This window comes from Ochotona curzoniae, unplaced genomic scaffold (assembly GCF_017591425.1).
Source record: "Ochotona curzoniae isolate NIBS_2020 unplaced genomic scaffold, NIBS_Ocur_1.0 contig_883, whole genome shotgun sequence".
Classification (NCBI taxonomy): domain Eukaryota; kingdom Metazoa; phylum Chordata; class Mammalia; order Lagomorpha; family Ochotonidae; genus Ochotona; species Ochotona curzoniae.
In genome coordinates, this window is record NW_024466599.1 from 71,422,050 (window position 1) to 71,448,685 (window position 26,636).

The window sequence follows — 26,636 nt, forward strand, 5'->3', positions numbered from 1 at the left end:
TTTGAATCATGGATGCTCTACTTCCAATCCAACTCCGTCTAATGCACCTGGGAAAGCAGCTGAGGATGGTCCAAGTTCTTGCACCCCTGCTACTCATGGAGGAAGCTCCTGACCCAGCCCTGGCCATTGCAGCCATCTAGGGAATAAACCAGCAGATGGAAGGATTCTCTCTCTGCCTGTGCTTCTTCCCCGCTCTAACTCTATTGTTTAGATAACGACATCAGTCTTCAACTAGAGAAAGTGGAGGCCAGGGCAGGCCGCCACCCTGCCCCTGCACAGCATTGTGCAGCCCTAGCTCAGACAGCCTGGGCTGTACCCCAGAGTCCCACTGCTCCCTGCCCCCACTGCAGTGAGCCCCCTCCCACATCCCCCTTCTTTCCCTCCCCCACCTCACCCCTGCACATCCCTCTCTGCATTGACAAGGGGGAAGACTAGGAAGAAATTAAGCCAGCAGGCCATGGGTTTCCTGACTTATTCTCTCCCAGCTAGCGCCGTTTTCTTGCTAATCCAGGACCTACCTGGTCCCTGGGCTCATGTGACTCCAATTACCTTAATGGAGTTTTTCCACCAACAGGAAGGGTGGAAAATTAAGCCTGAAACTGCTTCAACTACTTAGCTAAAAGCTAAGTGGATGTGGGAACGTCCTCCTGGGTGCCTTGTGGGCATAAAAACTGGGTTTTAATATAACAAGCAGCCAGGTTATCCCTTCCCCCTGCCAGGCCCTCCTCATGCCTGCTGCATCTGCTTAACCCCTGGAGGAGCCTGGGCCACGTGGGCCCTGTGACCTGCAAGGGTACCCAGGAGAGCAGGCACCCGCGTGTGCTCCGGCCCTGCCTGCCCTTCTGGACCTTTTCTCTGCAGTGGAATTTTCCAGAGAACGTGGAAATCCACAGATAGTCAAAGCCAAGGATGCATCCTCCAGCAGTGTGCCTCCTGCCTCTTTCTCTTCAAGACTTAAAGAAATACAAGTATACTTTAGAAAGGTCACGGAAGAGGAGGTTAAAAGAGAAGTTTCCTCTGGTGCCGAATCGATTTAAATCCATGCATACAGGAATCTTCCAAAAGCCCACAGAGCAAGCATGTGCATCATGAAAGAACCATAAACCTCACTTTTTTTTTTTTGGCTCCAGCTTTTTCTCTGAGCTGTTTTGAAGCAGTGTTGAATGATCCCAAATGCTTAACCAAAATGTGGTATTTGCTCTTTAAAAAAAATAAAATAAAATAAAAACCCTGATTAAAGACTCACCGTAAACAGAGACAGGCGAGACCTTGCTCAGTGTTGAAGCCAGAGGATAAGCCCACCCTCAGACTAAAATCTGTGCACTTGGGGGACGCACTTGGGCCCCAGCTGCGGACTGTAACCCTTCCTGGTCCCCTCCAACCACTGCACGGCTCTCCCTGAGAACATGTCGCTCTCTGCTGGTGACTCCGAGGAATGTCTAGAACGGCAACCAACACTATGGTTGATGACAATGTTCTTTGATCTTTTCCGTCCACACACCTGTCCATCCAATCCTCCTCCCGTTGTCCGCCCTGTCTGTCCGTCCTCCCATCCATCCATTCATCAGTCTTTTTTTCCTTTTCTTCCTTTTTAAATATTTTATTAGAAAGGCAGATATACAGAGAGAAGATACAGAAAAATTTCCAACCACTGGTTCACTAAGTGGCTCCAACAACCTTAGCTGAGCTGATCTGAAGCCAGCAGCCAGGAGCTTCTTCTGGATCTCCAAATCGGATGCAGGGTCTCAAGACTCTGGGCCGTCCTCGACTGCCCTCCAAGGCCACAAACAGGGAGCTTACTGGGAAGTGGATCAGCCAGGATATGAACCAGCACCTATATGGGATCCCAGTGCTTGCAAGGCGAGGATTTAGCCACTGAGCCATCACACTGGGCCCCATTCATCAGTCTGTCTATTCATCTATCTAATCCATCTGTTATTCAAAATTTTTGTTTGTTGTTTTTTTGAAATGTAGACAGAAGTGTCCAGCACAGTAGCCTAGTGGCTAAAGTACTCACCTTGCACACACCAGGATCCCATCTGAGTACCGGTTCTAATCCTGGCCACCCTGCTTCCCATCCAGCTCTCAAATTGTGGCCTGGGAAAATAGTCTAAGATGGCCCAAGGCCCTGGGACCCTGCACCCATGTTGGAGACTCAGAGAAGGCTCCTGGCTCCTGGCTTCAGATCGGCACAGCTCTGGCTGTTGTGACCACTTGGGGAGTGAATCAGCTGACAAAAGATCTTTCTATCTGTCTCTCCTTCTCTCTGTATATCTGACTTTCCAGTAAAAATAAATAAAAAATTTTTTAAAAGAAAGTAGACAGAAGCAGAGACAGGAGGAGAAAGATCTTCCAGCTGCTAGTTTTCACTCCCTAAATGAGCCATATGAAAGCCAGGAGCATAGATCGTAACTCAGGTCTCTCTCATGAGTGGCAGTGACCCCAGCACTTAAGCATCCAAGCACCTGCTGACTCCCAAGATGCATATCGCCATGAAGCTGGAACGGAAGTGGAGCCAGGACTCAAACCCAGGGCCCCGATCATCAGATACGGGCGGCCCAAGCAGTGATGTCACTACTGCACTGAACACCTGCCCCATCATTCTGTTTTTATTCCATCCTTCCTTCAACCCTTCTATCATCCCTCCCCTACATCCAGTCTTCCTTCCATCCTTCCTTCCTCCCATCCTTCTTTTTTCCTTCCTCCCATCCATCCTTCTTTCCTTCCATCCATCCTTCCATCTGACAGACACCTGTTTTGTACTTGGTTGAGCACTGCGGCACACAGAGATAAGCAGGACCAGGTTTCTATCCTTAGAGGGCTCCAGCAGTGAGCAGAAGAGCTCACAGCACAGCCCGTTACACACGGCCTGCAAACACCAGTAGTGCAAAAGCTTTGTTCATTTTTCCATTCATCCCATCCATTAACTTATCAGATTGTTTTTATATGCTCAGAATCAGAGGAGTAAAATCCTCGTTTTTAATTGGAAATATTGTTGTGAGTAGCTCACATTTATTTAGCACTTACTGTGGTTCGGGTACTTGATATGCATGAATTGCATTTAATCTTTTATGAGCTGTCTTATTAATGAGGAAAATAGCCTTTTATGAACACCGTCCGAGGTCATACTTGTAGTAGATGGTAGGGTGGGAATTTGAACTGGGTTGTGTCTAACTTAAGCTACACTGTATCAGGGGTATAATAACGGTGCATTCATTTGAACTCCAATCAGAAAGTAAATTATATCCTACAAGGAAAAGAAATGGTCATTGGGTTTGAGTGTTGGGTGTATGTTGTAGTGATGTAGTGTGGGTGACTGACCCCCTGTGCTATAAATAAACCGTTGGTGAAGGACTTCTTGGATTGTGCATACACTCGAACATGTGAGTGCATCGTCATAGAGGGCGATTGTCACCCTCTGAAATGACAAGAGCCCTCATCTCAGCATTGCAGGCTTCTCTGGTGGGGTAGGAGCGTGGGAAGTGGTGTGGGAAGGGCAGTCAGGCAGGCACCTGCTGGCTGATGACTGCGACTATCCGTCATCCAGCTCAGCGCTCCCCTGTGGGTGGCAGGAGCGCGGTCTCTTGGGCCATCACACTGCCTCCCTGCGTGGGCAGGAGGCTGGACTTGGTGTCCGAGCCAGGAACTGCACACAGGCCCTGGACGTGGCCCGCGGGCATGGCTCATCTTGAGCTGCCTGCTTTTTTGAGCACTCCTCTTGACATCTTCAGGGTGTGGTTCAACACCTGCCTTTCCGGTCCTGCTCCATACTCCAGCAATCATGGCCACATGATCTGGACTGGGGAGGAGTGGGCAGTGCACTGAGTCAGCACAAGTTGGGGTTTCAAATGCCAGACACTGGGGGGACGTGAGCCTTCCTCCAGGAGAAGTCAAAGCTAATGGCCCAGATGGGCGTGTTGAATGTCAAGAATCGTGACACAGAGGCAGGCCTTGGGTCTGGCAGCTCAGACCCCTGCTTCCCACATTGTAGCACCTGGGTTTGATCCCTGGCTCTGGCTCCTGACTCCGGCCTTCTGACAGGGCAGACCCCGGGAGGCACAGGGGTGGATCAAGGAATCAGATTCCTGTTACCCATATGAGAGATGTACTTTTGTTAGTAGTTCCTAGCTTTGATCTCAGTCCAGCCCCAGCCCTTGCCGGCACCCAGGGAGCACACCTGTACATAGGGTAGTTTCTCTCTCTCTCTCTCTCTCTCTCTCTCTCTCTCTCTCTCTCTCAAGTAGCTTTTAAATGAAAAAGATGAGGGTCCGACACTGTAGCCTAATGGCTAAAGTCCTCACCTTGAACGCGCCGGGATCCCATATGGGCACCGGATCTAATCCTGGCAGCCCCACTTCCCATTCAGCTCCCTACTTGTGGCCTGGGAAAGCAGTAGAGGACAGCCCAAAGCTTTGGGACCCTGCACCCGTGTTGGAGACCTGGAGGAGGATGCTGGCTCCTGGCTTTGGATTGGCATAGCTCTGGCCATTGCAGCCACTTGAGGAGTGAATCAATGGATGGAAGATCTTCCTCTGTCTCTCCTCCTCTCTGTATATCTGACTTTCCAGTCCAATAATGTAATAATCTTTTAAAAAGAAAAAGCAAAGAAATCTGTGATATAGAGACTAAATCATTTGATATTTTAAACCCAAGAGGGTCTTTTGTTGAAAGTCTTCTGCTGCTTTCCCAGGGTACATTATCAAGGAACTGGATTGAAAATGGAGCAACCAATACAGGAACTTGCACCCAAATGGGATATTGGCATTGCAGGTGACAGCTTAATCCACTGTGCTACAATGCCAGCCCTGACAGTGTCCTAAATGTCTAACTCATCTGAGCTACAGAACACATCGAGATTGTCATGATGGTTAGAAAGCCCACACCCATGGACTTGAGGTCAAGTCACCCACCTGCTCCTATGACCCTCCCTTCTGAGAAATCAACTTGGTCCCTGAGGAAATATGCTGAATTCTTTAAGGCATATCTGAGAGCAAGCAAGTTTCACCATCAGTGACTTTGCCTGTGACCTGTGCCTCCCACCCACCTTGTATGCTCGGCACCTTGCGCTGGGCTGCAGCAGCACAGGCACCCGCCGCCTCCTAGCTGAGCCAGTGAACTGTTAACAGCAGGTCAAGGAAAGCTGACCTCTTGTTGCGGGCACAGGAGACCCCTGTGCTCACTCCTGGTGTCTCTCGTGTGCCCCCAGATGTTCCTGCAGCAGCCGGCTGTCTCCCTGAGCTTCAGCAGCCCCCAGCGGCCTGAGACCCAGCAGCAGCTACAGCAACGGACTTCAGGGTCTCAGCCCCAGCTCGTGGTGAGCCCTGAGCTCTCGGGGCAGATGACCTCGGCCCCGGTCAGCAGCCAGCACCTGCTCAGAGAGTCGAGTGTGATATCAACGCAGGTAACGATGCCCTTCTGCACAGGCCATGCCGGCCGCTGGAGCGGACTCGCTTCCACAGGCTAGAACATCTGGATTCCCAAGGCATTAGCCAGTAGGGAACCTGGGACCTTAAACAAATGATGTCCAATGGGATGTGGGTGGATGGAGTCGCACACCAGTATCCACAGCGGGGTTAGTTATAGGCCACTGCAGGGATTCCAAAGTCTACAAATGCTCAAGTCTCATATGTAAAATAATGTAGCATTTCCATGGACTCCACATTCATCCTCTCAAAACCTTGGATTCACCTCTCTAGCTGCCTTATGGTTGCTAACACAATATAAAAACTGTGCAAATGGTGCTCTACTATACTGTTTCCGGAATAATGACAAGACAGAACGGTGCCGATGCGCAGCCCAGACTCAGCTGCCTAGTCTGTTTTTCAATGGACAGCCAAGTGAATCCACCCCACAAAAGGTTAAGAATTGGGTCCATCTTTATCCAAATGCAAGGATTCCACTAAAAATGTAGCCTTTGATTGGAAAAGTCATCTGAAAAGTGAGAGGAATCACCAAGAAAAAGTTTGGAAAAGAAAAGGCCAGGAAAAGAATTACATGATATATACTGCTGAAGGATTTTATAAAAGTCCCCAAAATTGAATAGCTGTGCTACCACCGTAGGCCTCCCATAGGAGGACAGAGAAGCAGAGAGAGGACCACCATAGGCGATTATAGGGAGAGAGCAGTGGAGCAAAAAACCCAAAAGCAGATGCAAGCCCATTGCGTCATTCATTCATTACTTCACTGAGCAAATATTCACTGAGCACTCACTGTGTGCCTGGCCTGAAACTCTGAGCGCCATAGGTGATGGACAACAGTGAGCAAAGAAAAAGGGGAGGGGAGGAGGAATAAAACAAGAATCTCCATTCCAAACGGGTGGAGGGGGAGAGGGGGCGGACAGAGAGAGAAAACTAAAGATTGCAATGTGTCACGTGAATGCTGGTGCATAGCCAATGGGTTGGAGTTGTTTTGTTTTCAGAGACAGAGAAAATGTGCTTTTTTCCTAGCCAGGACTGGGCCAGGCCAAGGCAGTTGCCTGGAACTCCATCCAGGCCGCGCATGTGGGTGGTAGAGACTCGAGCCTCTTAGGATCTATGTTAGCAGGAAGCTGCCCTGGGTAGCAGAGCAGCTGTGACTTAAATGAAATACCCTGATACCGGATGCGGATGTTGCAAGCAGCATCTTAATCTCTGTGCCTTGATGCCTGCCCTGGGTGGGTTGGCATAGATGGCCAGGGAAGCCATCTGTGAGAGTCTAGTGGTTGAGCAGACACCCAAGAGGGTTTGAGAAGGTGCCTATGGATCTCAGCCAGGGAGAGTGTTCCACATGGAGGGGTCGATCAGTGCAAAGAACCTGAGCACGGGAGTGGGCCTGGTGCATGGGAGAAGCAGCAGGCACGTGCGTGCGTGAACTTTGGGAAGCCACGGTCGGCTCAGTATGCAGGTGACCCTTGTTTGCAGAGAGCCTGGCACTGGCCAAGACCCAAGGGACTCTAAGAACCACCCCCACAAGGTGCTTGCAGTGCAGTGGATAACAGCAATAAGAATAACCCAAGAAGCAGTAGTAGGTCCCACGTTAGAGGGAAGTCCCAGAGGAACTGGGGCCATGGTTGCTTGGTTTCACTCCTCTCTGTGCCCCCAGGGTCCCAAGCCACTGAGAAGCTCACAGCTGCTGCAAGGGGGCGGCCGCCCAGTGGGCAGTTTGACGTCCCCGTTCACCAGTGCCACGGCTGTGCTGCCACCAACTCTGAACTTGACCACGCCTGCTCCCGCCTCCCAGGAGGCCAGCCCGTGCCAGCCCAGTCCCGACTTCAGCCACGATCGGCAGCTCAGGTAAACAGAGAACAGCATTGTGCCAGTGAAGGAAGTGGCAGGAGAGGGCTCGGGGTTCGGACGGGCAGGTGATGGGGATCCCGAGTCTGCCCTGCTCCTCTGAGAATGGAGCAGAGGAGTCAAGGAGGAGCATCTGCCATAGAGGCTGGAGTTTGGGTACTGACCGGAGTTTCTTTTTCCCCTCTTCTGTTGACAGGCTGTTGCTGAGCCAGCCTATTCAGCCCATGATGCCTGGATCTTGTGAAGCGAGGCAATCCACAGAGATAGGCAGGACTGGACGGCAAGTCAAGTGCGTGGCCTTGGAGAGAGGAGGGGAGGGAGAGAGCTGTGCTGAACAGTCCAGGCTAGTACCTGGGCTGGCAGCACTGCTGGGCACTGTCGGGCTGCAGGTGGGACCACATCAAGCCCTTGTCCCCATCTAGGCAGGATGTACTTACTCCTACAGACCAGGATGAAGCAATGCACCATGTCCTAGATTGCCATCATGTTTTAGGGGCCTGCATGCTTGCAGGACATCCCTGACATGAGTAGCCTTCTGCCCCCTGCTCCAGGACCACCAGACCCTGCGCACATGGGGTCCCCTTTTCCTCCCAGAAGCACAAGCCTCCGCAGGTTGACTCCATGTCTTAGTCTGTTGTTTGCACCTGGAACAGAACCATCTATAAAGCTCTGAATTATATTGTGACTCACACGTGTAAGAGGCTGAGAAGCCCGAGAGCATGGCTCCAGCATCTCAGGAGCCCTGCTTGCTGCCTCATGGCCCGGTAAAGCATCCCATAGCGAGACGGTGGGAGAGTGCCAGCTGAGCTCTTCCTCCCACAGTGGCAGTGTGGCCTTGTCGAGTCTGAGTCACGTCCCAGGGCCCCACCTCTGAGTCCTCTTCACCTCTAAGGGCTGAGTTTCCAGGGCATGAACTTTGGGGTGCACATTGGAACCACAACGCCTCCCAATCTATCTTCCACATGAACTCTTGGGACCAGAAGCAGCTTTGCCTACTGGCCAATTGCTAAGCATAAGGCTTACTGGAAACATGAGGCCCCCCAATAGTGTAAAAACTCCCAGAAGATGGTTTTTAGGCCTTAGATATAAAGGTTAGAGCAAGAAAGACAGAGAAAGATCTCATAACAATAGAAGATATAGGGCCCAGCACAATAGCTTAGTGGCTAAAGTCCTCACCTTACCTGAGCCAGGATGCCGTGTAGGTGCCAGTTCATATCCTGACTGCTTCACTTCCCATCTAGCTCCCAGCTTGTGGCCGGGGAAAGCAGTAGAAGATGGCCAAAAGCCTTGGGACCCTTGCACCGGCGTAGGAGACTCAGAGGAAACTCCAGGATCCTGGTTTCAGATTGGTTCAGCCCCAGCCATTATAGCCACGTGGGGAATAAACAGCATATGAAAGGTCTTCCTCTCTGTCTCTCCTTCTTTCTGTAACTCTGGCTTTCCAATAATAAATAAATAAATCTTTGAAAAAAATATTTAGTTGTTTAAAAGGCAGAGTTAGAGAGAGGGGGAGAGACAGAAAGAGATCTTCATCTGCTGGTTCACTCCCCAAATGGCTGTGATGGCTGGGGCTGAGCCAGGCCCAGGCTAGGAGCCAGGAGCTCCATGCAGGCTTCCCACATGGGTAGCAGGGACCTCGAGCAATTGAACCATCACCTACGGCCTCCCAGGATGCACGAGGAGAAAGTTAGGTTGGCAGCAGAGTAGCCAGGATCCAAACCATCACTCTGATGTGGAAGGCAGCCATTGCAAGCAATGGCTTTAACCCACAGTGCCACAACATCCATCACCAGGACAGTGGTGGACCTCCTGCAGAGGCCTTGCAGCAGGGCTGTCCCCTGGACAGTCCCTGTGTCCTCCTGTACCAGCTCCAGCAGTGACAGCAGACGGCTACTACATGCATTTCTCAGGGTTGGCCCCGTGTGTTCAGTATTTTGTCTTCCTAAAAACCTTAGAGTGAAGGTGCTCTCTCTTTTTCAACCAATGAAGAAGAGACAGTCTGTGGATGAGGTTAAGATACGTTCTTTGTAGATGACACAGCAGGGGCTCGCTGTGCCTTCCTGATTCTTCCAAGGCCATCCCTGCCTGCAGCCCTTGCTGGGGTCTCCCCACGGCCTCTGGATGGTGCTCTAGGCGCGTCCTCCTGCCCCTCCCTGTGGCCGTGGGAAGGCAGGCAAGGGAAGGCACCTTGCAGCAAGCTCTGTTAGGTGGGAGGTGGGAAGGCTGAGTTTGGGGTTGTGCCTGTTCTTCCTAAATGATCTGAGTAAGGTGGAAACAGATTCCTACATCACATTATATACCAGAGAAGCTTAAAATGCAGTGAGGTGGAAATTCCATCCTCTGGGGATTCTAACTGTCCTTTCCATCAGACCAGTGGATTTCACTCCTGGGTGTGGCTGATGTCCCCAGGTTGGGAAACAAGATCCCTACCCAGGGACAAGGTCAGAGACACCTCTGCGGAGTCTTGAGGTATCTGTTCTTGATCACCTTCCAGAACTTTCCTTAGTTAGTGGACCATTATCAATTCCTTCCTTTTATTATTTTTTTTTTTAGGTTTTATTTATTTGAAAGGCAGAGTCACACACACACACACACACACACACACACACACACACACACACACACACACACAAACACACAGATCCTCTAGCTAACTCCCTAAATGGCCACAATGGCCGAAGCTAGACCAATCAAGAGCCAAGAGCTTCTTCTGGGTCTCCCGCGTGGATGTTGGGACCCAACACTTGCGGCATCTTTCACTGCTTTCCCAGGCATGTTAGCATGCAGCTAGCTCAGAGATGGGACATCCAGAACTCAAACTGGTGCCCACATGGTATGGCAGCACAGCAGTTGGTGACTTTGCTTGCTATGACACAGTACCAGTCCCAACACCTCCCATAATATTTACCATTGTATCAAGTTTATTTTTAAGGTTGGTTTTATTTATTCAAAAGGTGACATTATACAGAGAAGGGGAAAGAAAAATTTTCCATCACTGATTCACTCCCCAAATGGCTGCAACAGCAGTGGGTCATGGCAAAGCCAGGAGCCGGGAGCTTCTCCTGGGTCTCCCATGTGGGTGCAGGGGACCAAGAACTGGAGCCAGTTTCTGCTGCTTTCTCAGGCACACTAGCAAGAAGCTGGATCAGACATGGAGTTGCTAGTACTGAAACTGGCACCCATAGGGGATGCTGGCTTCACAGAGGCTTAATCCACTACATCTCACTGCATGCCCCCATTTTAACAAATTTTGAGTGTATAATTTGTTGGCATTGAACCTGCTACACAGGTATACAACCACCCCCACTATCTGTCTGCAGAACTTTTCCATCTTTGCAATCCAACAAAACACTAACTCTCCATTGCTGTGCAGTCCCCTCTGTGTGCCTGCGAATCTGACCATACAAGGCCTTTACATAAGAGGAAACACGCAATATTTGCTGTTCACTAGATAACTAGATATTTCACTAGATGACATCCCATTCATGTTGTAGCATGAGTCAAAATTTCCTTCCTTTTTAAGGTTGAATAATGTTCCACTGCATGGATGTGCCCCAAGTCCTTATCCATTCATATGCCCTTTGTTGTGAACCATGCTGCCGCTGTGTACAAATCTCGGAGTCCCTGCTTTCACTTTTTGTGGGTACAAGTCAGGAGCGAATGGTTGGATCATAGGGAAATTCCGTGTGTACTTCTCTGAGGTGCCATCAGTTTGTTGTCCATGGCAGGTGCACCATTCCACATTCCCACCATTAGTGTACAAGGGTTCTTTCTCCCCATCCTCACCAGCACTAGTGACATTCTATACTTTTTTATAATAACCATGGAATGACAATGGGGGTTCATCTGTGGGAGGGTTCGTCTGTGTTTCGCTTTGAGAGTCACAGAAACAGATTGACAGACACGGCTCCTGCCTGTTGATTTACTTCCCAAACTCCTGTGACTGCCAGAGAGTCAAAACTCAACCCAACTCCTCGAGCCCTCATCTGCTGCCACCTTGGGTTGTTAGCAGGAAGCTGGCATTGGACACAGCAGCTCTCATGGGCATTTTAAGCTCTAGGACAAATGCCTGCCCCTCATCTTGGTTCTGATTTGCTTTTCTCCCATGACAAGCAACATTAGGTATCATGTCACGTGTGCAGCCACATTGGGCGTTTCCACATTTCTTTGGAGAAATCTCTACTCAAGCCCTCCCCGCCTGCGTTTTGGTCTGACTGTTTTGGTTTCCTTTGGAATTGTAGAAATCTTACAAGGCCCTATTGCAGGTCCCTTATCAGGAGTATGGAATGCAAACGTTTTTCTCTGCTCTTGTGGCTTGCCTTGCCCCTCTGTGGACCTCGTCCTTTAATGGCTAAGAGGTGTTGATGAAGTCCCCCTTACCTAAGCATTTGTTGTTACCAGTGTGTTTTGGTGTCACATCAGTGTTTCTTTCTTAAAAGATCTGTTCTCTCCTCTCCACGTGGATCCAAACAGGTATGCACAGAACCAGGCCCTGTTTCCAAGCCCAGATGTGCACCCTGCCAGCAGCAGCTCCTCCACCCCCATCCTGCTGATGGGCCAGGCCGTGTTTCATCCCAGCTTCCCTGCATCCCAGCCATCAGCCTTGCAGCCAGCTCAGGCCCAGCAGCAGCCACAGCAGCACTACCTACAGGTGGGCACCAGGCCTGGCCGGGCCAAGCATTGGGTCTAAGGGGGCAGGGCCAATCTCCACATCGCAAGTCTTATCTGGCCTCTTCCTGCCTTGCTTCCAAAATCGTTGTGTTCCACAAGAGAAATTAAGAGTTAGCCATTATGTATTTCATCTGGGTTTGTGCTGAAGAGGCTCACTTGTCAAAATGAATTGTCCCAAAATAATAATAATTACTATTATTATTTGCATCTTGATATGTCCATGCTGCAGAGCAAAAACCTAATATGGTTGACTATGCTTGTCAGATTTGCCAGTGTAGTCATAGATAAAAGACTTTTACAAAGACAAAATGAAATCCCATTTACTTCAAGATTTATCACATTGCTGAGATACTTTTACCTATGTTTGCTGCCTAGAACACAAACTGAATTCAAGCATGTCCCAAATCCACCTAGAAGAGAGGGGAGCCACTGGGCTGTGCGTTCCAGTGGGAGCCATGTGTCTGCTGCGGTCCTGGCAGGGCTCTGGCCTTCTGACACACATGTGCCTGGGGTGCTCCTCCCTAACCTGTCCTGTGAGGCTTGCTCCCCAGCCTTCAGCTCTATCTACTCCTCCTGACGGCTGCCCTAGGGCAGTGTGCAGCATCTGAGATGGCTAGAAGACTGGGATGCAGATAGAGAAAGCCTTTCCAGGGCCAGAGTTACTAAGCCAGGTGTGGGTGTCAGCATAGCATGGGTCACCTCTGACTTAGGATCAGAGATCTTATCAGCACACAGGACATCGAAGTGATTTGTAGATGGCAAGTGATAAGGTGAGAGGAGGCCAGGGGCAGGGCAGGGAGGTATGTGAGCACATAACATGTTTGCAGATAGCCATGACACAAACAGCTCTCTTGCCTGTGCTCTGCCCTTGGAGGCCCTGGAGTGCATGCAGTGTGCATGGTGGATTAGCACGCCATGTGAGAGGGCTCAGGGTGGGGACAGCACAGAGGGCCAACCCCGGGGCCAAGGAAGCCTGCATGGAGGAAGGAGCTCCTGGAAACGCCCCACTACAGGTAAAGGAGTGGCAGTTGGGGACAGTGTGCCAGCAGGACAGTGTGGGCAGAAGTGTGCAGCATGTACAGCTCTGAACACCTGAGTTTCATGGAGATAAGAGAAGTTTCCAGAGCCTATCTTTGACCTGGTGAAGCATCTGCTTCTTAGCTGACGCTGATGCCTGGCAGATTTGAAAATGGCTATGGAACCCCAGCAGTAAGAAAGCACACAGATTGAATGCCAGCCTACGGGTTCTACATTCATTCATCAGCCTCCTATCGAAACATCCAGGCTACCTGGAAATCTGAAATATGAGGCTCGGGAACCACCGCCTGGGAAAGATGTCCCTGGGGCCAGAAGAAACACCCCAGCTCACCCCACCCTGTCCTCTGTTGGAAAACAGTTTCAGCATTGACCCTTACCTGGGGCAGCCTGGTCCCTAGTCAGTACCCCTGCCATCCATCCAAGGAGGAAGAGCCTCTGGTCAGGCTGCACCTGCAGGGCCCTGCCCCCACCTGCCTCCTGGGTACTGAGAAGGGCTCTGAAGCCCCACTTCTCAGAACCACCTTCTGCTTTTCCACCCTGATGCAGGCACCAGCGTCCTTGCACAGTGAGCAGCAGGACTCATTCATCCTCTCCACCTACTCCCAACAGCCGGGGACCCTGAGCTACGGCCCTCTGCCACCGCCCCCCGTGCAGCCACAGCCCCAACGACCACCCCGAAGGCTCAGCAGTCTGTCTGAGTCCACTGGCCTCCAGCAACCACCCCGGTAGTCTTCGCCCTGGGACTGAAGTCAGGACGAAATCAGCTTTAACCAATGGAGTGAGGGGAGGGATGACGGCCATGGGAGTTTGAGTGACACCCTAGGCTTTTGTGCACACATCTCAGAGCTACCAGGTGATAAACACCTCGCTGGGCGCTGGGCACGCTGCCGGTGCAGTGGGAAATGACTCGGAATACCAGCTGTGTCTCCCTTGCCTCCGAGCTTCTGGGACGCACTCTACAGCCATAGGAACGGGAACTGGACAGGTGCACACCCTGTGGCTCAGTTAGCCTTCACAGAGAGCACACCTTGCTGCGTCCCCCAGCGTGCAGGGGTCGCTCCCCTGGAACCGGCCCGTCCACTCCCACTTGCTGGCCTTCTCATTCTAGGTGGGTTTTCCTTTGCATTTGAGAAGGACTGAGTCAGAGATCTATGAGAGAAAGAGAATGAAGAGGTTATTTTTCATTATTTCTAAATGGTTATTTTTGTTTTAATTTGCACAGCTGCACAGAAAAAATAACTTAGGCACTTTTTTTCCCTTTTTTAATAATAAGGTCTCATGACTTCACGTGGAGGCCTCGGTTAACAAAAACAGCTCACTAATCAGATAGCAAAGCTGGTTGTTATTAGCCAAGCTGCAATTCCATCCCCTCTGGTCTAAACCCTAAAGGATTGAGGTTCTACACCCCCTGCCATACTGGTGATGATCTTCCCTCTTCATTCCCCATCCCACCCCACCCTCCAACCCCTCACTTCCTTCCCCCAATAGAACACTGGACTATTTCCTGTTTACTTTGTTGATTGCAACTACAGAGGTGGACTTAAGCACAACAGCAGTTGAGGAACTCTAGTGAGGATGGGAGGCTCGGAGGCCTGAGGGTTGGAAAGTTGGGTGCTGCAGGCCTGGGAGGGCCCCCCATCACCTGGAGCCCCTGGAGGCCTGAAGGTTGGGAAGTGGGGTGCTGCAGGCCTGGGAGGGCCCCCCATCACCTGCAGCCCCTGGAGGCCTGAGGGTTGGGAAGTGGGGTGCTGCAGGCCTGGGAGGGCCCCCATCACCTGCGGCCCTTGGAGGCCTAAGTGTTGGGAAGTGGGGTGCTGCAGGCCTTGGAGGGCCCCCATCACCTGGGACCCCTGGAGGCCTGAGGGTTGGGAAGTGGGGTGCTGCAGGCCTGGGAGGGCCCCCATCACCTGCAGCCCTTGGAGCAAGAACCCTGCATCTTTCTCGGTGTCTTTCATGATGCTCCGGTGGTTGCATTTCCCTTTTCCAAATGCACTTTGCTTTTTTTGTATGTTTTGTTGAGATGTTTCTAAAGAAAAGATTTTATGTAATTATAAGACGAAGTGTAGTGAATTGTACAGCTGTTGTAATAATGAACTATTTCTATATAAAATAAAATTGTATGGATTATGTGTAAATTATTTTGTACTGAGACAGCAGTTCCTTTCCCCAATATATAAAAAGTATCCAACATTTCTGTGTCTTTCTGTGAGTGGACATTTTGTAATAAATTAACAGATTTTTTTATAACTCCTTCTGTCCCTTGATATACATCCATGCATATATCTACTAATTGGTCGTTTCTTAACTCTTTTTAAGAATTTCCAAGATGTTCCAAAAATTCTTGAACTGTTTGACTTCAAAGTGTTCCAAAACCATGAAAATTTCTGCAGATTTCCATGCTCAGTCACAATTACTATACTCCCAAGTACAACCAAAGACACCAAAAGGAACAGGAGGCAAACAGTAAGTGGGGTGATGGCATTAGGCTTTTGAGTTGCAATGTGCATCCACCCATCAGGTTCCCAATCTTTTTTTTTTCTTTAAAGATTTTATATTATTTGAAAGGCAGAGTCACAGAGAGAACAGAGATAGACACAGATCTTTCAACTACTGCTTGACTCCCCAAATGGCCAGAGCTGGGCCAATCTGAAGCCAGGTGCTTCCTCCAGGTTTTCCGTGTGGGTTCAGGTACCCAAGGACTTGGGCCATCTTTTGCTGCTTTCTCAGGCATATTAGCAGAAAGCTGAATTGGAAAAGGAGCAGCCAGCCCCCAGCGGTGGGCAACTGCCTAGGTTGCCTTGTACCTGGGCAAATGTTACACTGCTGGGAGAAAAATAGCCAGTGGCTGGCAGGCATTCTGGGCCTGGTTAATGCCAACTATGTGTTAACGCTACCAGTGTGCCAGCATACTTTCTTTTTTTTTTTTTTTAAGTTCCGTAGGGAAGAGCTGGAGCACCTTGCATGCTATCACAGGTATATGCCAACTGGGGCCACCCCACTGCCATTACTGCATCATGTGCAAATTGTTGGGGGAAGAAGGGAAGAGGCAGGGGACTGGTTGGAATGAGAGCCACTGAGGGTTTGTTTGACATATATTAGGGCTTCCACAGACTGGACAGGGCCACTGCACCCACAGGCAATCAAAGGAGCTGAGATAGGTGGGTCAGAAGGGGCTTCCATTAGGTCAGGCCAAAGCATCTACAGAAACTCAGCAATCGTCTCTGGAACAGGTCCAGCAGGGGTTCTTTGGTATTCTCTGCCCCCTGACTAGGCCACAGAACCCACTGGTGCACAGGAAAGCTGGGGCTGGGGACAGGTTGGGCCTAAGCCAGGCTGCAGCACCTGCTAGTGAGAGCTGGGACTAGGGTGGACCTGGTAAGGGATCTTTGGTGATGCCCCTGCTAGGCCACAGTTCTATGATCAGTTTCAGATGGCACAAGGTGACACTATAGAACTGCATCTGACAAGAGTTGATGTAATTGCCTTAGTCCTAAAAAAAGTTGGGGTGGGGTGGGGTGGGAGAAGATGAGCAGTAAGTCTAAGTATTTTGCATATGCTAGGAAAACTTCCAAAGAATCAGAAAGGAAAGATCACCCTTTTAAAAAGAAAAGCCATATGTAACTTTTTTTTTTAGCTTAATGTTGTCAACTCAAAGATTTACAGGTCAGAATTTTCTGTAAAAGATTGTGTATTTTAATTGAATGTCAGAATCCTTCTAAGTGGAACAAGATTTTTAATGATAACAGTATATTTATTGTCCTAGAGTATCCTAGCCATTGGATGAGGGTGGGGTGTGACATGCTCCTAATTTAATTTAGCTTTGCTCAAGTCACACGTGTTCAGAATTTGGGTAAACTCGGGAGACTCATTGTATAATAGTTCTCTCGACCCACAAACATGGGAGGTTTAATCCCTAAGCTATTGAGTCATTAAATTTTGCTCATTAGAAAATCTTTTTTGCAGCTCTATCCTAGTTCCAGAGAAAAGCATGACCTTTCTGTTTGGAAAAGTATAAAGTCTTGGCTCCCGAGAAGGGTCTAATTGTGTAGTCTGGAATGTACTAAGCTTGAGATATTGTAAACTGGATTAAAATGTCATCTTCCACCCTCTAATGGCAACCCAAATTCCTTAATTCTACAATTTTGTTTATACAGGAAATACGGTGAATCGGCACACTCTTACACTGTTCTAAGCTATGATATTTTGCATTCTTGCCTATTGGAGCGTCTAGTATAAAACTAATTTACTTGGTCTCTTTAGACTGGATAGTTACAACCATAAGGTCAGCTCCAGTGTCCTAGAGAAGTGACGATGTGGATCCTCCGGGGACATGTCAGTACCAGCTTTCCAGGCAATTCACACGAGTTTCATGATAAACCCAAACAGCAGAATGTTAATTTCTCCATGGACAAATGGTCATCAGAAACAATATTTTTTTAATAGGATTTTTGTCAAGTCACACTTAGGTACATGTTTGATACTGACTTCCGTTTAAGCTACAATTCCCTTTTTAAATAACTCATGTTTGATTTTAAGCATGAAGTCATGAACTCGTTTTCTAAAAAGTAAGCTTTTCTAGTGAGCCGTTGTTATTTTAGTCTCAAACAGGTCCAGCCTAAGCATTCAGTAGTTTGTCCCCTCGTGTGGCTCCTTGATCTTTTTGACATTGCCTGGAAGACACACGATTCCAGATTTCTTTTTTAGGATCAGGGGCATGTCTTGATATATTTTTCTTTTTCTATCCCAAAGCATGAAATCAACTACCCTCCAAAAACAAAGAAAGAAACCTTCTGAAGCAGTACAAATTAAAAATCCAGACGCCCAAGCTTGAGAACAAGGGCTGTGTGGGGTTTAAGTGCTGTTTCTGTTACTACTCTAATGAACCTGGAAACATAGCCAGGCACTACAGAACCATGTTCCAGTCAACAGACCACATACACGAAGGAGTAGGCCAGAGGTGTGTCGTACACTAAACCCTCTAGGTTGTGAGTACAACCTTGACGTGTGCACACTGAGCAACACATCTCCCAGAACTTATCTTATCGTTGCGTCTGGTCCCCACGCTTTTTTTTTAAATTTATTTTTATTGCAAAGTCAGATTTACAGAGAGAAGGAGATATAGAAAGATCTTCCATCCACTGATTCACTCCCCAAGTGGCTGCAACAGCTGGACTGAGCCCATCTGAAGCTAGGATCCAAGAGCTTTTTCTTGGTCTCCCACGAGGGTGCAGGGTCCCAAGGGCTGTCCTTGACTGCTTTCCCAGGCCACAAGAAACAGCCAGTTGGGAAGTGGAACAGTCAGGATATGAACCAGCGCCCATATGGGATCCTGGCGCATGCAAGGCAAGGACTTTAGCTACTAGGCTACTGTGCCAGGCTCTGTCCCTGTGCTTTGTTCAGAGTCAAGCAATCCCTTTATATCTCCTGCAGAACCTGTTACACATGATACAAGACTGTTTTTTTTTTTTTTAATGTGATTTCATCGACCATTCTCCCCAAAGCTAGCAGCCAGCTTCTGACCACAGTCACATTCTTTAGCTCCCCAAGCAAGGCTTTCCAAGCAGGCCCTTGAGTGCCCTCGTCTAACAGCTGGAATCCAGCACCAGGGACAATGGCTCAATTGGCTAATCCTCCACCTCCAAGCGCCAGGATCCCACATCAGTGCGACTCACATCCAGGTTGCTCCACTTCCCATCCAGCTCCCTGCCTGTGGCCTGGGAAGGCAGTCGAGGACGGCCCAAAGCCTTGGGACCCTGCACCCATGTGGGAGACCTGGAAGAAGTGCCTGGCTCCTGATGAGCTCAGCTCGGGCTGTTGTGCCATTTGGGGAGTGAACCAGTGGATGGGAGATCTTTCTGTCTGCTCTCTGTAAATCTGCTTTTCCAAAAAAAAAAAAAGAAAAAAAAAGATAAATCTTTTAAAAAAACGAAACACAAAAACAACCTGGAATCCAGATAGAAAGAATGGAATTAACACCCCAGCCTCCGGAAAGTGAGGTAGAGTCAGGTCACAGCAGTGACCCCAAAAGAGCCATCAAGTGTGAGTCAGGACCAGGCGCCGCAGGGAGAAGACAAAGATGTGCAGTCAGAAACAAAGAGATGAGCGTGGAAGTCAGCAGGTCAAAGCCCACTGTACCCCTCCCCTTTCTGTTAATACAACCCCAGTGATGGGAGGGGGGGTACAGAAAGGAAAGGTAACCCACCACGAGGCCCCACTTGCTTTGGGCAGGGGAGTGCTCTCCAAGCCGGATGCACTGTGTTTGGGACGAGCGCGCGCCGCCCCCTTCCCCACCTCCTGCCCTAGAGGAGGGGGTCCAGACCGGGTCCCTGAGGGCCATCACAGCGCGCCTGCTGCAGCCTGCCTCCGGCCTGCAGAGCAAAGATACCAGAACGTGTCCTCTGCTGAAACCCCTCTGGGGGAGGTCGGGGGGCTCGACTCGACCTATCCCTCTTCCCACGCGCTCCAGCGCCAGGAAGCCATGTGGCACATCAAGCGTTCTCATCCCGAGTTGTGTATGACCTCCCTCGGGGACCGATCTCTAGGTACAGCACCTGACACGCACTGGTGGAGGCAACGAAAGACCGAACAGGCGGAAGCAAACCGCTCCTTCGCCCCCAGGCCCTGCTCCCGCCCAGCAAGCCCCTTCCAGCAGCCCCGGCGCAGCAACACGCCTCCCAGCCTGGGCCCGCCCGCTCGCTCCGCCCTCCGGCGCGCTCTTTCGACGTCACGGGCGCGCCCTCCCCGGCCGCCAAACCGGAAGTTGTCCCCGCCGCCCCTGTCTTCTCTGTCCCACAATCCTGCGCGTTCTTCCTTTCTGGCTTGGGCCCTACGAGGTGAGTACGGTCGCCGTGTCCCGGCTTGGAGAATCGGCTTCCATCCTGCTCCGGGATTGTGCTAAGCGGGCCGCCGGGGTCCCGGCTGACCCAGCTGCCGACTCCGCATTCCGGGCAGATGAGGACCCGCGGCTTGGCGGGCCTGTGGGAGGCGCAGGATGGCCAGCGGGAGCCGGACTCGGGCGGTGGCGGCCGGCCTTCCCGGACTCGGACCCGGGCACTGGCGGCCGGCCGAGCCTCCCCCGGCGGCCTTGGGCTCGTTCCTTCTCTGAGCTCTTCCCCGTGGTCTCCGTGTAGATGGCTCCCGCGAAGAAGGGCGGCGAGAAGAAGAAGGGTCGTTCCGCCATCAACGAGGTGGTGACGCGGGAGTACACCATCAACATCCACAAGCGCATCCATGGAGTGTGAGTGGCCGGCCGGGGGTGCGTGGGGCTGCGGCGGGTTCGGGTGCACTGCGGCCTGGGCTGCGGCGATGTCTGGGTGCACTACGGCCTGGGCTGCGGAGCTGTCGGGGTGCACTGCGGCCTGGGATGCGGAGCTGTCGGGGTGCACTGCGGCCTGGGCTGCGGAGCTGTCGGGGTGCACTGAGGCCTGTGCTTCGGCGATGTCGGGGTGCACTGCGGCCTGGGATGCGGAGCTGTCGGGGTGCACTGCAGCTGGGGCTCCGCGCCCTGCGGGCTGCTTAGCTGCTCATGGGAACGTGGACGGTTCCCACTGTTCCTTGGCGTTTCCTGCTGTGAACGGCTCCAAGGACGGCGTCGCTTCGCAGCCCCCGGGGATGTTGGGCCCGAGTGTGGGGCAGGGCATGCACTGTCCCCCAGGTGACTGGAATAGGGGCAGGTGGAGAGAGGATGCTCTCCGAACACGCGCCAGCTGTGCGTCTGCAGGCGGAGTGAGTGTCCGCTGTGCTGCCGGGCTGGGTGGATGTGGGAGAGCCTGGGACGGACAGTGCTACTAAATCAAGCTGGCCGTGGCCCTGCCTGGGTAGCCAAACCCCGTGGTTTGGTCCCATTTCACTTGCTGTTCCTCGGATTCTTACACCCCTGTGTGTTGAGCTTTCTCGGACTTGGTCCATTTAAAGGCTGTGCTTTTTTTTTTTTTTTTTTTGACAATCTTTACATAGGTAATTAGGGTAAAAAGGGTCAAGGGCTACAGGAAAATGGATAAGGCTAGTATTTTTGTCCCTGTTGTTTCCTTCATGTTTAAAGGGGGTATTAAGGGAGAAGGCCCACCCAATTTCCCACTCTCCCCAGGTCCCGAATGCAGGGCATGCTCTGAGGATCTTGCTCATGTGGTTTTGATATTTCAACAGTTATGAATCGCAGCCAATCTTGCCACTCCAAGCACTAATTGACTATGTAAAGATTGTCAAAATATAATAAAAAATTTAAAAAAAATTTTTTTAAAGGCTGTGCTTGTTCCTGGATGTAGATGTTTCTGATTTGTTGGCGAGGCAGAGCTCCCGGGGGCTGCCAGGCTGGGAGCCAGGAACTTGGTTCAGCTCTCCAAGAAGGGTGCATGTGAGCGTCACTGCTCCCTCCCTGAGTCCACCTGCAGTCCTGTGTGGGTCCGAACTGCTAGGCCAGTGCCTCTCCCACTTTTTTTTTTCTTTTAACATTTATGTGTTCTTACTAGAAAGTCAAACAGACTGGAGGAGAGACAGATTTTCATCCAATGATTCACTTCCCAAGTGGCTGCAGTGGCTGGAGCTTAGCCTATCTGAAGCCAGGATCCTCCTCCAGGCCTCCCACACCGGTGCAGGGTCCCAAGGCTTTGGGCCGGCCTCGACTGCTTTCCCAGGCCACAAGCGGGGAGATGGATGGGAAGTGGAGCTGCCAGGACTAGAACTGGCGCGTCTGACACGAGGATTTAGCTGCTAGGCCACCGCGTGTGGCTCCCCCACTCTTTTTGAAAGGTTATTTTATTGGAAAGGCAGATATACAGGAAATAGCGAGAGGTCCTGCATCTGCTGATTCACACCCCAAAGAAGCTGCAGCGGGCAGAACTCAGCCAGTCAGGATCATCTTCCAGGTCTCCCACGCGGGTGCAGGGTGGCAAGGCTTTGGGCCATCCTCGACTGCTTTGCCGGGACACAGAGCAGCACCCATATGGGATCCTGGGCATGCAAGGTGAGCATTTCGCTACCTAGCTACCGGGCCCTCCACTAGGTATTCTAATGTTGTCCTACTGCACTGTTTCCCCTCGTCTCTGCTGCTAGTTCTGTGAACGGGGGCAGTGCCATGTCCAGGGTTCTGGCTTCTCTGGCCTACCCCAAGCATGGTTTATTCTCTAATCTTTCAGTTAGCTTATGAGCCAGGGAGCTACAGCTGACATGTAATAGTCCACTTACTTGCCTGAGTCCTACTGCGCATGGGCCTGTTTCAGAGCAGCGGTGCTGTTTCCTTACACCTGAAAGCTTCCTCGTAAATGGCCGTGGTCATTACAGCCGAGGCGCAGGTGTTACCTTAACTGTTTACTAAAGCCTGTGATCCCCTTTAGAGATGCTTGTTTGACAGAATTGGGGAGAGCTTGCTGCTAAGCCAGGACAAAGCCTGGAACTCCATCCGGATTTCCTGTGTGGGTGACAGGGCCTCAAGTACTTGGAGTATCTTGCACTGTTTTCCCAAACACAGTAAGTTGGCTAACCATTTGGTATGCCTAGAGGAAAGTTTTTATTTTTTTTAAAAAAAGGATTTATTTTATTTTCATTACAAACTCAGATATACAGAGAGGAGAAATAGGAAGTGGAGCTGCCGGGATTAGAACCGGCGCCCATATGGGAGCCCGGCGCTCGAGGCAAGGACTTTAGCCGCTAGGCCACGCCGCCGGGCCTGATGCTGTGTAGTCTTCACTTGCTCTTAGCCAAAAGGCTGAGAAGCGATGTTTGTAGTGCTAACAGCTTTACCATCAGGTGACTTCGCTTATTGAGCAGGAATTTACTCTACCTGTAAGACAATAAAGCAGATAGATAGAATAGAGACACAGGAAAATTTCCCAGGTCTCCAACCCATGGTGCAGGGTCCCAAGTCTAAGGCTTTCCCAGCCACAAGCAGGGAGCTGGATGGAAAGTGGAGCATGCCAGGATTAGAACTGGCCCCTATGGGATCCCAGCGCTCAAAGCGAGGGCTTTAGCCGCTAGGCGGCGCCACCGGGCGCCATTTGTTTTATACAGAGGAGAGATAGGGAAGATCTTCCGGTCCGAAGCTGGTCGGATCTGGAGCCAGGAACATCCTCCAGGTCTCCCACGTGGGTTCAGGGTCCCGAGGCTTTGGGCTGTCCTTAACTGCCCTCCCAGGTCACAAGCACGGGAAGTGGAGCTGCTGGGATTCGAACCGGCACCCGTATGGGAGCCCGGCGCTCGAGGCAAGGACTTTAGCCGCTAGGCCACGCCGCCGGGCCTGATGCTGTGTAGTCTTCACTTGCTCTTAGCCAAAAGGCTGAGAAGCGATGTGTGTAGTGCTAACAGCTTTACCATCAGGTGACTTCGCTTACCTTGAACAGGAATTTATTCTACCTGTAAGACATTAAAGTAGTGCAGGTTGATAGAATAAACTTTGATTTATATATTTTTATTAGAAAGATATACAGAGAAGAAAGACACAGGAAAATTTTCCATCTGATGATTCACTCCCCAAGTTCCTGCAAAGGCCGGAGCTGAGCCAATCCAGAGCCAGGAGCTTTTTCCGGGTCTCCAACCCAGGTGCAGGGGCCCAAGGGTCCCAAGTCTTTGGGCTTTCCCTACTGCCTTCCCAGGCCACAAGCAGGGAGCTGGATGGGAAGTGGGGCTGCCAGGATTAGAACCAGGGGCCCATATGGGATCCCGGTGCATTCAAGGCGAGGACTTTAGCCACGACACTATTGCACCAGGCCCCAAATAGATCTTAAAATGTGTGACACTACCAAGTTGTATTCTGAGTGCATGCAGTTTGTCTCAAGTCTTAAATTCCAGCTGCTGGAAGGTAGGGATGTGTGTGTGTGTGTGTGAAGGTTTATGGAGATGAGATTATGTATTTGGGTGCTGAGTGACTCAATTGCTTATGTTTGAATCCAGGGGCTTCAAGAAGCGAGCTCCCCGGGCGCTGAAGGAGATCCGGAAGTTTGCCATGAAAGAAATGGGTACACCAGATGTGCGCATTGATACAAGGCTCAACAAAGCTGTGTGGGCCAAAGGAATAAGGTATGAAGTTCCGAGTGTGAAGGTGTCTGTGGAGGGGACACCAGCTTAGCCAGCTCACAGCAGTTTAATGGGTGGGGGGGTAAGCTGTGCAGGACATCACGGGGTTCATGGGTGGGGGGCACCAGCCAAAGTCAAAGGGTCAGTGTAGGTGAGGTGCATCTGAGGAGCTCCTTTCATGGTTGGGCTGGGACCAGCCGTCTGGCAGTTGTTAGACCCATAGAGAAGTGTCCCAAGGAGGTGGCACCAGTCCTGCAGACATGGGGTGTATGTGATGTAGCAGACAAAACCGATTTGGGGAATTTGATATTTACTAGGAAACTTGGCCCTAATAAAGGGGGGGAAAGACCTAGTTCAGTTGGACTCGCATCTGTGCTCAATGGGTTGGGCAGCAGTGACGGCTGCTTTAACCTGAACAGGCCTGTCCTGGGATGTGGTTGTGTCCCAGGGGGTTAGAGTGGCCAGTTGATGTGTGAGGACAGCAGTAGAAGCGGGCTGGGCTGTGTGGGTGCAGCTGCCCGCCGTGGAGGCTGACACTGACTTTGCTGGCACGTGTTTGTCAGGAACGTCCCGTACCGCATCCGCGTGAGGCTGTCCAGGAAGCGGAACGAGGATGAAGATTCACCCAACAAGCTCTATACTCTGGTTACCTACGTGCCTGTCACCACTTTCAAAAGTAAGTCTCCTACGACGACGAGCCTTCTGGAATGGAAAGAGGATTCAACCCTTTTATTAGGCATCTGGTCCAGTCTGACCTTTGGGCACCTTTAATGCCTGGTAACGCGGCAGGGGAACGTCACCGGCATAGTCAGATGTTGCTATGGGAACAGACAAGTCCGTTTAGCTTGTAGAGCGGGACAGCAGAGCCCTTGTAGAAACGGTTTGGGGTGTTCAGGGACCGGCTAACGTGTGCATGGAGACACTGAAAGGTTCTAAGGTTACTTTTTTTTTTCCTTTCAGATCTACAGACTGTCAATGTGGATGAGAACTAAATAAAGTTGTAAGACTGCCCTTCTTTCCTAGCAGTATTGTGTGTGCTTGTCTGCCTTAAAGCAGTACCCAGTTACGGTTATGACCTCATGTGGAAATACTTTCCCAAGTAGGGGTTCCTGTCTTGGACAGTGAGGGTCTGACATGGAAGGAGTGAGGCTGATGCTTTTACTTGCACGGTTCCATGGAGTCTAAGCTAATTTTTTTTAAGATGAGGATTTCGATTGCAACACATTTTAAGACCTGTGAGTTGAAAACATCTCGGCTACTTGGCGCTAAACTGCTGAGGTGTAAAGGGCTAGGTGAGCAGGGTGCTGGCCGGAATTGGATCCCAGCAGTGCTGTCCCGAGGAGCCTTAGTAACGACTGCAGTGCCTGGCCCCCGCGGTCAGCCACCTGGAGCGTCTCCAGCTCTGCCCGTTAACTGGCACTGTCTGCACTGTAAGACAAGCATGACGTAAAGAGAGCTCAATGCAAAAAAGTCTTATTAGAAAAACTTGGAGGCCAATATTGAAAAGCATGGTTTGTACACTTTTTGGAAGGACATACAAAGTGATAACAACCAAATATTCAAATGGTTTCAATTACCAGCATTGAAACAAAATTAGTGCAAAAAAGTCAAATACAATTGCACAGAGAGGTGGCTCTTACTTTCTTAAAGGCAAACCTCATTCTGGGGGTCTCATTGTTCCAAATGAAAAACGAGAGCCCGGGGCTTTTACTCTGGGTTAATGAGACAACTCTGAATTGTGGGTTTCACCCAGCAATTAAAAAAAAAAAGTCACACTAGCCCCAAGAGACAAGCCCAGTTCAGCAAATCTGCCAGCAGGGAAGTGGAGTCACAGCATTGAGGAATCTGTTCTCAGAATAAATAGAAAGGCTGTGGGGCTTCAGCTCTCCAGCCACAGCTGCCGGCTGCTTGGCCACACCCTGCCAGGGCAGTGTGCACAGGGGCGGGTGCCGCCGCAGGCTGCTCTGCTTTGGTACAGCAGGCTCCAGTGTAACTTGCTACAGGTTACTCAGCTTGAACTCGGCCTGTGACTGGTGGCTCATTTCAAAAGTCTTGAGACTGTACTGATTGATCTTGGCATTTTCAAGTTTGGATTTAATGTCCAGCGGCTTTTCAAAAAAGTTGACCAATGACTGTTCAGTCAGAAGTGATGCCAGGATGTGTTCGAGGGAGACCGTCCAGTCCCCTTCTGACGTCTCTGGGAATGCCCTGGAGTCCACCTCGGGAAACACCGAGTCCTCCGGGGAAGGCGCCCCAGCCCCGAGGAGCTCGTCCCCGCACTCCTGGGAGCAGCTCCCGGAGCTGCTGCTGCTCTGGCCCACTTCTCCAATCTGCAGCAGCAGAGTGGTGACCGTGGCGATGGCCTGGTACAGGTGGTTCTCTTCTGGGTCCTCGTGGAAAAGGCTGTACAAAGTTTTACAGAACTGGATAAACTCTCTCTGAAATGAGAACAAATGTGTATGAGAAACGTGTGGACAGGCAACCCTATGGGACAGTGCCAACCAGGTCACATTACCAAGAAATCTGGATATCCTTCATTAAGATGATTATGGCAGGAACGGGTGAACTAAATGCTTTATGGTCCCCCAAACACACGCCCCTTCCAAAGGAGGGTCCATGTTAATGTGACGAGGTGCTTCAGAGGATTAG

At 50.8% G+C, this 26,636-nt stretch overlaps 3 protein-coding genes across 5 annotated transcripts in view; 2 read left to right on the top strand and 1 right to left on the bottom strand.

The window, feature by feature from the left end:
• Positions 1-14,067, top strand: part of NPAS2 (neuronal PAS domain protein 2) — a 150,840-nt gene extending 136,773 nt beyond the window's left edge. The window contains exons 17-21 of the mRNA XM_040993811.1: positions 5,207-5,401; positions 7,081-7,271; positions 7,468-7,560; positions 11,745-11,923; positions 13,522-14,067. Coding sequence (XP_040849745.1) covers positions 5,207-5,401; positions 7,081-7,271; positions 7,468-7,560; positions 11,745-11,923; positions 13,522-13,709 — 846 coding nt within the window. The 3' untranslated portion in view covers positions 13,710-14,067. The remainder of the gene's footprint in view (positions 1-5,206; positions 5,402-7,080; positions 7,272-7,467; positions 7,561-11,744; positions 11,924-13,521) is intronic.
• Positions 14,068-19,733: 5,666 nt separating this feature from the next.
• RPL31 (ribosomal protein L31) lies at positions 19,734-24,998 on the top strand. Of its 2 annotated transcripts, XM_040993815.1 has the most exons (5): positions 19,734-19,813; positions 20,111-20,217; positions 23,865-23,990; positions 24,551-24,663; positions 24,948-24,998. In XM_040993815.1, exons 2-5 carry the CDS (start codon positions 20,111-20,113, stop codon positions 24,977-24,979), a joined length of 378 nt encoding a protein of 125 aa, XP_040849749.1. In that variant the 5' UTR covers positions 19,734-19,813; the 3' UTR covers positions 24,980-24,998. The 2 variants fall into 2 exon arrangements, with proteins under 2 accessions (XP_040849749.1, XP_040849748.1); XM_040993814.1 differs by having other exon boundaries at positions 24,551-24,998.
• A 446-nt stretch (positions 24,999-25,444) lies between these two features.
• TBC1D8 (TBC1 domain family member 8) overlaps positions 25,445-26,636 on the bottom strand; it is a 110,048-nt gene continuing 108,856 nt past the window's right edge. For both annotated transcript variants that reach the window (XM_040993813.1, XM_040993812.1), the window contains exon 20: positions 25,445-26,425. In XM_040993813.1, the coding sequence (XP_040849747.1) occupies positions 25,985-26,425 (441 nt within the window). In that variant the 3' untranslated portion in view covers positions 25,445-25,984. The remainder of the gene's footprint in view (positions 26,426-26,636) is intronic.